Source organism: Nicotiana attenuata, chromosome 1, assembly GCF_001879085.1.
Source record: "Nicotiana attenuata strain UT chromosome 1, NIATTr2, whole genome shotgun sequence".
In the NCBI taxonomy this organism is placed as follows: Eukaryota; Viridiplantae; Streptophyta; class Magnoliopsida; order Solanales; family Solanaceae; genus Nicotiana; species Nicotiana attenuata.
Window position 1 is genome coordinate 22343134 of NC_031989.1, and position 10694 is coordinate 22353827.

The 10694-nt window shown below is 34.7% G+C and overlaps 2 protein-coding genes across 3 annotated transcripts; one reads left to right on the top strand and one right to left on the bottom strand.

The window, feature by feature from the left end:
* On the top strand, positions 2685 to 5519 carry LOC109215410 (G-type lectin S-receptor-like serine/threonine-protein kinase At1g34300). Its single transcript, XM_019379501.1, has one exon. It carries the CDS (start codon positions 2904 to 2906, stop codon positions 5265 to 5267), a length of 2364 nt encoding a protein of 787 aa, XP_019235046.1. The 5' UTR covers positions 2685 to 2903; the 3' UTR covers positions 5268 to 5519.
* LOC109215488 (perakine reductase-like) lies at positions 5670 to 9592 on the bottom strand. 2 transcript variants are annotated; one of them, XM_019379589.1, is made up of 7 exons: positions 9447 to 9591; positions 8893 to 9063; positions 7959 to 8162; positions 7531 to 7703; positions 7184 to 7280; positions 6902 to 7055; positions 5670 to 6040 (listed from the first exon to the last, which is right to left on the bottom strand). In XM_019379589.1, the coding sequence occupies exons 1-7, from the start codon at positions 9498 to 9500 to the stop codon at positions 5859 to 5861; spliced, it is 1035 nt and encodes a 344-aa protein (XP_019235134.1). In that variant the 5' UTR covers positions 9501 to 9591; the 3' UTR covers positions 5670 to 5858. The 2 variants fall into 2 exon arrangements, with proteins under 2 accessions (XP_019235134.1, XP_019235197.1); XM_019379652.1 differs by lacking the exon at positions 5670 to 6040 and having other exon boundaries at positions 6947 to 7077; positions 9447 to 9592.

A 10694-nucleotide genomic window follows, 5' to 3' on the forward strand; every position in this document is an offset into this window, starting at 1 on the left:
ATTATATACAAATTAGAATTAAATAATTATCCCTTAATATTAGAATTGAATAGGGAATATTAGTAGCATATCCAATTTCTCTCTCTCCATATCTGTTTTTTCCTCAGCTCTATTTTTCTTCTTTCTATCTTCTCTGCTTCTTTCTTTTATTTCGTCTCCTTTATCCTTTTTTTCTTCAGGATATTCATCAATAGATTTCAATCGTTTGACTATATAGTTTTAACTTAGCAATTTTTTTTATATGCACAGTTGGTGTCCGAATTGAAATTGTCAATCAAATTTTTGAAAGTGTTTGACTCTCCACCATTGACGCCCATTAAAAAGTTTCGAAACTTTGAAGTCTAATTCATATTTTCAAAAAAATATTATTTGTTTGGATTGGATATTGTTGCAAACGATTAGGAATATTCTTCGGAGTTTATAACTCAATTTTGAGGGTGTTTGATGAAGATTAGAGTCGATTTTCGCTGAACTTTCATATTTAAACTTGAAGAAGAAGAACACATGACATACAATACACATACAAATTTGTATTGAAGTTATATTATAGTCATATAACATTTGTATACAAATCGTATTCTGTTGTAGTTATATATTTATTTTTTTGAATATTGTAAGAAAGTTAGAAACAAGTTGTATACTGTATGAATCGTTGTAGGAAATTATTTTCAAGTTATAAATAGTTCCCTTTACAAAAATTGTTGATATGTATCAAAATAATATCAAAGTTGTATTAAACTTGTCGTACTAGGCTGTATCTTTGTCTTGATTATTCCCTAATTTCGTCATAGATATTCAAAGCTTCTTTCTTTTGGTGAAGTTTTCAATTACTTAAATATATACTCAAGGAGTGTATTTCACACGCATGTACGTACTATAGACGAGGCTTTTGTTTCCCTTTAATGAAATCAAAGTGCATTAACGTCATTTCGAAAAAAAGTTTATGAAGGAACTTTAATCTAGAGGTGGATCCTCTTTTGATGTTGCTATGTGTTAAGACAAATTTCAAAATTTAATCTCAATATTAGCTATGACGAATACGGAGGGAGGTAGTAGTAGAATAAGGAACGGGGAGAGGAGAGAAAAAGGAAGAAGGGTATAACGAAATCCCTTAATTGAAGTCACTAATTATTATTTGGGAGCCTTTTTAGGGGAATGTATACAATTTGTAAAGAAAACTCGTTTTGCTATAGTAAATAGGAAACCTTAGACAATCCACATTTGAAATATAGTATAAAAACGAAAATATCCCGTAATTTTAGAGTTTTGAACCTATATTTAACCAAGTTTTCAAATCTATTATTTTGAAATTATATTGAGAAACTATAAAAAAGTTGTGTAAAAAAATTGTTTCAGCGTCAAATTACGGAAAAGGGATAAATAAAATTAAAATGGATATTTTTGTAAATAGAGTATAACTTTTTTTAAAGGGTAAATTGTCCTAGAAAAAGTTATTTATGGTTCAAGAGAAGTAATACTTGTTTCTGCTTCCTTAAGAGTGTCCCATTTCGTAAAATTATGGATTACGTCTGTTAATTGTTACTCTACTGAGAAGAACAAAAATAGAGCACTTACCAAACTTAAAACGACCATTTGATGATTTGATCTAAGAACTCCATAAATTTACAGGGCACATTTGAAAATTAAACTTGTGTTCAAATTTTGAGTGCTCAAACATACTTTTTTCATGTTAGGAGAAAGGTTTTTGTGTTTCTAATGAGGGCAAGGGAGTAACTATGTTGTTATTAGCAAACCTTATTCATTTGGAACTGTTTTTCGAATATTTATTTGGAACTTAACATATGAATTATGAAATATATAAAGTTCCGTATAATTAAAAGGGAATAATAGTACCTTTGGACCCCAATTATTGATAAATTTTAATTTTGATCTTTGTAATGAATGCCTAAACACATTTAAACCTTTAGCTTATTAAAATATGTATTTTTTTTATCCGACGTATAGGATATATGCTATATTTAAACTTTTCTAGAACTATATTGTACTCAAATATGAAGTGACAATGCAAACTTATTATAACACATGGATGGTCATATGATGTAATTATATATAGCTTGTCAAATTTGTGAAAAGTCACAAGTAATAGGGATCAAAATCGCACATTCAGTTAGTCGAAGGTTGTGCTTAACCAGATAAGATAAGAACCAAACACATAATTTACCAATATTCGAGGGACTAAAAGTGAAAATTGTCCAATTAAAAAGATTGGCGTATTGCATGGGTTCTAAAAGGAAAGCTGCTAGTAAAGTCAAGGGTCATGAGTCAACGCAAATTATTAAGTCTTCAAAAAAGTTTCAAAAGATTTCATAGTCCCACAAATTTAGGACATGTCTACATAAATCATTACATCTAAAAATTAAGAAAATACGAGGTGAAATTTAAAAATAGCCATATTTATAATTGATAATTGAAAAATAGCCACAATTTTAAAAGTAGTCAAAATTTAGTCACTTTTTATGTAAAGATAAAATCTGAACAATAAAGATAAAATCTGAACAAAAATACTGTTAAAAAATTTGGAAATATTTCAGCATAATATGCTGGAGTTTGAATATTTTACATATGAGTTTCCAGCATAATGTGCTGGAGTTCCAAAAAATTTTTCGTACCTGGAGTTCCAACATAATATGCTAGTGGAGCTTCATAATCCCGCATATTATGCTGGAACTTTTCGTGTTTCAACAAAATATGGCTATTTTCAATGTCTTCGCAAATGCCTTGACGGAAAACAGGACGTATTCCATGGGCTCTAAAGAGAAAGCCGCCAGCAAAAGTCAACGGTCAAGAGTCAACGCAAATCACCACTCACAAGTATTCAAAAAGCCGCCATATATGATTAGTCCAAAACTCCATATTTGCTTCTATGCCAAAACCATCCAACCATGTCTTGTCCATCTCCTCCTTTTCCCCTTCTGTTCCTCCTCTTTTTCCTATTGAATCATCCACTCTTCTCATCCTCCCAAGAATCAACCAAAATCCTAACAATATTCAATTCCACACTTTCCCCTTGGACTCCAACCCAAAACCAAATCCTCCTTTCTCCCAATTCCACTTTTGCTGCTGGTTTTCTACCATCAAATTCCACCAACTCCTATGTTTTCTCCATTTGGTATTACGAAATACCCAACAAAACTATAGTTTGGTCCGCTAACCCAAATTCCCCTGTTAATTCTTCTGCTTCCCTTTCTATTTCCACCTCTGGTGAGCTCAAGTTAAGCCCCCAAACTAGAGTCTCCTCAGCTCCAAATCTTTGGCCAAAGAGTAATTTGCTTGTCAGAAATACCTCAGCTCTGCTTTTTTTACAAGAAAGTGGGAATTTGGTTTATGGTAACTGGGGTAGTTTCTTGAATCCAACTGATACATATCTGCCAAACCAGAACATTAATGGCACAAATGCAACTTCCAGTAATGGAAAATTCCAGTTTCTTGGATCCAGTACGCTGTTTTATAATGGAAATGACAGCTACTTCGCTTTTCAAAATTCTCTTCAGCGCTTGGAGGTTACAGGATTAGTGACCCAATCTAGTGGAAATCCCTTCTACTCATCGGATTTCGGTGACCCGAAACTGAGAAGGTTGAAGCTTGAAGATGATGGGAATCTCCAAGTCTACAGCTTTGATCCCGTTTTAAAACAATGGACTGTTGTTTGGCAAGCAATTTATCAGTTATGTACAATCCATGGTACCTGTGGTACAAACTCTATATGCATGTATGATGCTTCTACTACTAAAACTTCTTGTGTCTGTCCTCCGGGGTTTAAGAAGTTATCTGGAGAATCTTGTGAAAGGAAAGCCCCACTTTTGAGCAAGACCAAGTTTTTGCCTTTAGATTATGTCAATTTTACTGGTGGGGTTGACCTTAAGGTTTTGAACTTCTCTAGTTGCCAAAAACAGTGTCTTGATAAGGAAAATTGCTTAGGTTTTATGTTCAAGTATGATGGGACTGGCTATTGTGTGCTTCAATTGGATAAGCTGTTGTATGGATTTTGGTCACCAGGGAATGAAGTTGTTATGTATTTGAGGGTTGATAATGAAGAAAAAGATGCTTCAAATTTCACTGGTATGACTAGTTTGATGGAGACTTCATGTCCAGTGAGCATTAGCCTTCCATTTCCACCAGAGGAGTCTACAGCAACCACTAGGAATGTTGTGATCATCTCAACGATCTTTGCGGCTGAGTTGATTAGTGGGGTATTCTTCTTTTGGGCATTCCTCAAAAAGTATATTAAGTATAGGGATATGGCTAGGACTTTTGGTCTTGAAGTCATGCCTGCAATTGGACCAAAAAGGTTTAGTTTTTCTGAGATCAAGACTGCAACCAACAATTTCATTGATAAGATAGGGAAAGGTGGGTTTGGAGATGTTTATAAAGGGAAGTTGAACGATGGTCGGGTTGTGGCTGTGAAGTGCTTGAAGAATGTCACGGGCGGTGATGCTGAGTTCTGGGCTGAGGTCACGATCATTGCCCGAATGCACCATTTGAATTTGGTAAGGTTGTGGGGTTTCTGTGCTGAAAAGGGTAAAAGGATACTTGTGTATGAGTATGTACCTAATGGTTCATTGGATGAATTCCTGTTCCAAAAGGCTGTTCGGATTGGATCGCCAGATAGACCTCAAAAACCGATACTTGATTGGAATATCAGGTATAGGATAGCACTTGGCGTGGCACGAGCAATTGCCTATCTACATGAAGAGTGTTTGGAATGGGTATTACATTGTGATATCAAACCTGAAAATATTCTCTTAGGTGACGATTTCTGCCCTAAGGTGTCTGATTTTGGGCTAGCGAAGCTAAAGAAAAAAGAGGAGGTGATGACCATATCAAGATTTCGAGGCACACCAGGATACGTAGCACCAGAATGGACCAAGGCTGATCCAATCACTCCGAAAGCAGATGTGTACAGCTTTGGATTGGTGCTGTTGGAAATAGTTTCTGGTTCACGGAATTTTGAGCATTATGACTCAAAGGTGGATAGTGATCAGTATTATTTCCCTGCTTGGGCATTTGATAAGGTGTTTAAGGAAATGAACATTGATGATATTTTGGACCCTCGAATCAAACAATCATATGATTCAAGGGCACACTTTGACATGGTGAATCGGATGGTGAAGACAGCAATGTGGTGCATCCAAGATAGGCCAGATGCCCGGCCATCAATGGGGAAAGTGGCCAAGATGTTGGAAGGAACAGTGGAGATCATTGAGCCAAAGAAACCTACCATTTTCTTCTTAGGCGAGGAACAATAGTTTAATCAGCCCTCTTGAATCCCTTAAAATGCAGTTTCAAGAAGTTGCAGTGAGCATGTATTGCAGCATCAGCAATAAGAAGTATATAGGATCATATTTTCCAAGCAAACCACAATCAAGATAAATGCCCTTTTGAGGTGTTAAAGAAATGTAAAATATATTGTTAATTCTGTTACTTTGTGTGAATGCTTTAAATGTATGTTGTTGTTAATCCTTTTAATTTGTGTGAACATGAGAATGTGGTTATAAAGAGCATGTGGATTAAGACCCAATGTCACACAATAGTGATACACATGGCACAAATGATATACTTCATGGAAAAAGTCAAGGCTTAGGCCTAACAATAGTGGCCAGTGTTTGATTACTCCCCAAGTAACTCTAATAGAAAAAAAGAAGCTAACATCATTTCCACATTGCCTGAGATAAAACACAAGCAGACAGATCTTTATTCAACTGTAGCAATACAAGAAGATTGATCTTTAGTTATTCAACTGTCGCAGTACAAAAAGAGAGTAATCAGATGGCAATGAATTTAACAAGGAAACAGGGAAACAACATGCTCAAGCCACTTTGCAACAGGCATTGCATCAATCATTTTCTTGGGGGTGGTGTAATTCCATACTTATATGAAGTCTTATAAAGAGCCTCACCAATTCTCTCCCCTGCCACTTCACCAATGGGCACTGCGTCAGAAAGTTCTTTTACATCTTCCTCTGTGAGATTCACCCTCACAGAACCTATGTTATCATGAAGATTTTTAATCTTCGTCGTACCTATAATAAGAGAGAGGAGGCTAACTCAGTATTCACAACACCATGTCTTTAAGAAATCAAAGCACAATTTGTATCGGGGCATCTGATTTCTTGATGCTTTCCGTTCTTTGAGGCAGGAAATTTTAAACAGGAAATATTGCACCGCTTTCTCTTTGGTTTTTTCCTTTTTATAATGGCATACAGCCTCCAAATCTTCTGGTTAACCAAGTGTCAAGTGAGTGCATATGCACAAAGCTTTCATGTGATAAAGCTTGTTTTGCATTACCAAACTTAATAGCAGCTAATTAACAATCATGTCCACATCAATGAAAAACATCTCCCCCCCCCCCCCCCCAATGTCATACAAAGTCTAATTTCATTATTGTGCCTAAAGTCATTACCAGATGGTTCTGGTGTCATGTCTATCTCCCTTGATTTTACTATGGTTAATATGGCTGGTGTTTCCAATGCATCTTCGTGAAAGCTCTAAAATGTGAAATCCAAATCGTTTGCATTATGAGAAAGAGGTGCTTCCCTTTTTCTTCCAAACAGCCTATGGTGCACTCGTGTAATAGTTAAAAACACTGCATGAAGTCCATGTTGAGTAATGTTTTTAACTAAGCTGAAGAGATATATACATTGGTATTAATATTAGAGACGTAAGAATGGAAATTTTCTACTTTGAAGTAAATCACACCATCCCTTGCTTCTTAGTATGTTCAGCTCTTTCGACTAGCCAAAATCCTGAAACAATGCTCGCTAACTCAGCCTTTGACAACAAATTGAGTTCGTAGAGAACATTGCTTTCTTATACTTATTTCTTTCTTTGCAAGTACTCTGAGATCATCTTGCATTAGTGCAACTATGAGAAGAATTGCTTACCAGGAATAGGTGCAATATCATCCCCTTGATGAAGGACCCATGCAATAGCAAGTTGAGCCGGAGAGCAACCATGCTTCTTCGCTATTCCTTCCAGACGAAAATATATAGATTTGTTCTTTTCAAAGTTCTCTCCAGTAAACCTAGGATGTGTAACCTGATAGAGGGTAAATGTATTCCTAATTCACAAGCGTACGTCAAAAATGGATTCATGCAACAATATTATAATAATAATGGAAAACAGAAATAATGTAGAAGTAAAATAAAATTTGTCTGTTTTCTTACCAAAAAGCTGTTAGCGGGCAAGCTTTCAATAACTGCTTTTCCAGCAAAAAGCCCACGTCCAACAGGGCCATATGGAACAATCCCAATTCCAAGCTCCCTAGTAGATTCAAGATAGAAAGAAAAGTAACTTTAATATTTCTCAGCATCGCTATCCATTAGCTTTCTATTTAGTCCTTCATAATTCTGATTGGGAAGGAGGAAATAATATATTTTTGTACAAAAGAAAACAAAAAAAAAAATGACTAATAAATATCTCCCACGGACATGCCCCTATTTCAGTTAACTAGTACTCCTTTGATTTCAAGGTTCTATTCTTTTTGAAAATGTATAATGTAGTATAGAGAAACCTGCAAACTGGAACTATGTCATCCTCAATGTCACGCGTCCATAAGGAATACTCCTGTTGTACAGCAGTGACAGGATGAACTGCATGTGCTCTCCTTAATGTCTCCGGGTGAGCTTCAGAGAGGCCTATATACTTTATTTTACCTTCTTCAACTAACTGCTTAAGTTCTTCCATCTGTAACAAATCTCACCACAATAAGGAAAAATAAAGATAAGTGAAAAGCAGAATCAGAAAATTAGCTTATCAGCAAACTGTGACGTGGTTAATGGAAAAAAGACAAAATAAGACATAAAAATGCTTCATGGAAAAAATAAAAGCGAGATTCTTCATTAGGAATGCCGGCATTGTTGGAGAACCCCTACTCATAGCAGATGAATTTTGTGTGGGCTAAGTAACTAAAGTTGAACCATAAATTGGCAAAGCACTTACTGTTTCTTCAATGGGCACTGTTACGTCTATACGGTGCACATAGTAGAGATCAATGCAATCCACTTGTAGGCGCTTCAAGCTAGCTTCACAGCAGGCACGAACATATTCTGGAGTTCCTTTCACTGTAATCTTAGTTGGTTCAATCTTATAAATACCAAACTTTGTGGCAAGCTGTATTTTTTCTCGAGGCAATTGCTTTAATGCCTGAAACAATTAAGTCCTTAGACGGATTACAGACTACTTAAGGAAAACCAAACAGCTATTTAACTGAATAACAATGGGTCTTCCGAATTCTATTACCTCGTATAGAAGACGATCTGAACATGAAGAACAGAATTCAATTTCTTCAGTCCAACATTGTCGGTTATATATTCATAAATTCTGCATTAACATTTCCCTTCCATTTGTCTTTTTCGTCAACTTAAGATATGCTAGAAGGGAAAATAGAACTCCTCAAATCTATATATTCTACTGTGAAAAGTATGACTTAGTTAACGATTGTAGAAAGAAGTTTGTAGCAACTTCTCTTTTTTCATACTGAAAAACAAATCAGTAGTCTGACAGGACAGTTATCTGAGCAAAGCATGAGAAAAATGGTAATCCTCTCATTTTTGAGAGTCATATAGTTGGACCAGCCCTTTTCAGGGTATACTAAAGAAAGCGTTATATGTATCTTGTAGAGACTGTAATAACGGAGGAGACCTGTTCACCAGAATCACCACTTAGACAAAGCATATGGAACTGTTAAGGAAAAGAAATTTTTTCTCTGTATTATAGTACTACATCTTTAATGTGTTCATTGGATATTGTAATACTAGTAGCCTCAACAAGTGATTGCTTATATGGACAAAAATTTAGTTGAAGTTGAACTGCTAAAGCAAAATGCATCTTGTGATGAATCACGATTCATGAGAAGCCAATTGTCTGTATTTACCTTCCCGACCAAGAATTCATTTGCATGATCCATGCCATAAATGTCGGATGTGTCAAAAAATGTGACTCCTTTACTAAAAGCCTCCTTGATTATTGCAATCACTTCCTCCTCAGGAAGAGGAGCATTATAGACTCCAGTAAGCCCCATACAACCGAAACCTAATTTGGAGACCTAGAAAACAAAGGTTTAACATGCTGTCAATGACCATGCTCCAGAATCATATAATCAATACCTGAAGAAAGAAACAATTTTGCACAAGGGAAAATAACAGGTAGAAAGCAAATTATAGGTAAAAGAGCGTCATTCTTCCTAAAAATTATATTCATACTACGGTTCAATACAATGACAAAACAATAATGTTCACATTACAGAAATAAAATACTATGTCATCTCCTTCTGAATTCCACGATATAACCAGTTAGATCTCACCGCTAATGTGTAAAAACCAACCGAAATCAAAGTAATCTAATTTCCAATAGAAAAATATCCAAAGACTTGAATTGACAAATGTGATAAATTGTCAAAAGAAAGAACCATACGGCCTGAACTTTTACCTCAAGTCCTTGGCTTCCCAGTTTTACTCTTGGCATCTCAACTTCGCCCGCCATTGCTTAATTGAAGAAGAAAGAAAAAACTCTCGTTCTACTGTTTCCTTCTTTTGGGGCTTTTCTCAACTAGTATGACTAAAATTAACTAAATTTGCACTCATTCAATATATGTCTGTTTTAAAAGGCAGAATTAGGACTCGCCCTGGGCTTATGTGTGGGGCTTAGTTCCACGAGACTTACGCCTCGGTCATCGGTTCCATGAGACTTACGCCTCGGTCATCGGGGCTTACGTCCCGGACACGCCCAACGCCCAACATACGGGGCTCGCCTAATAGAATTTTATGCAATTTTATGTAACTAACCTTATAAATCCTCAATTGTTCTTAATAAATCGTTGACTATTCAAAATTACTTTTTTCTTAATCATAAATCATTAAGTTGAGAGTATTTTATATCATAATTAAAATAAAAATTATTGTACGTTATCCACTAAGACAGCTATGATAGCTAATTTTAAATAAATCTTTCATTTAAAAAGTATTTATTTATTAACTTTTATTATGTCTTTACTATATAATAGTCCATAATTTTTTATAATTATTTTTCTAAATATTATTTTTTTCACATTTATGAGATACAATACTTATTAATTTCATAGCTCAGTATTAGCTAGTAACTATTTATAAATTAGTTATCATGGTATTGTATGGTGAATTAGGTGTCACTTTATTAACTTGTTGAAACTTAAAAATAAATAATGCTAGAGAATCATATTGAAATTGTGAATTATGTTTTTATATTAATTCCTTTCAAATAGAAAGCATATTAAATAAAAGGAGTATTTTAAGAAAAATATCAAATTATAATACCGAAATTCTTTGAAGATTCATTACTCCTTAGGAGATACATATAAGATTTCGTATCGAATATATTACTTTTGACGTTTGAGTTGTAATGACGTTGCAGCTAATTTGCATATTATGAATATGTCATACTTTTCATATTATTCATAGTTGAATTATACTTTATAAATATTTTAAATAGATTATTTGTTATAATTTTGTGATTTTAATGTAATTTTTATAATTATTTTTTATTTTATACTATTTTAAAATTTTTAAAATTAGTAAAATTTAAAGATCCGTTGGACTTACGCCCCATGTCTTAGGGCTTACCTCGCCTTGTCTGAGGTAAAACGCCTCGTCTCACGCCCCCGCCTTTTAAAACATTGCAATATATATACACTTTCACCAT

Excerpts from the sequence above, each read along its gene's own strand:
- LOC109215410 (XM_019379501.1), top strand. The coding sequence starts at position 2,904 with ATGTCTTGTCCATCTCCTCCTTTTCCCCTTCTGTTCCTCCTCTTTTTC.
- LOC109215488 (XM_019379589.1), bottom strand. The coding sequence starts at position 9,500 with ATGGCGGGCGAAGTTGAGATGCCAAGAGTAAAACTGGGAAGCCAAGGA. Across the intron at positions 9,064-9,446 it reads TGGGAAGCCAAGGACTTGAG|GTCTCCAAATTAGGTTTCGG; the intron begins GTAAAAGTTCAG and ends TTTGTTTTCTAG. Across the intron at positions 8,163-8,892 it reads ATGAATTCTTGGTCGGGAAG|GCATTAAAGCAATTGCCTCG; the intron begins GTAAATACAGAC and ends TAATTGTTTCAG.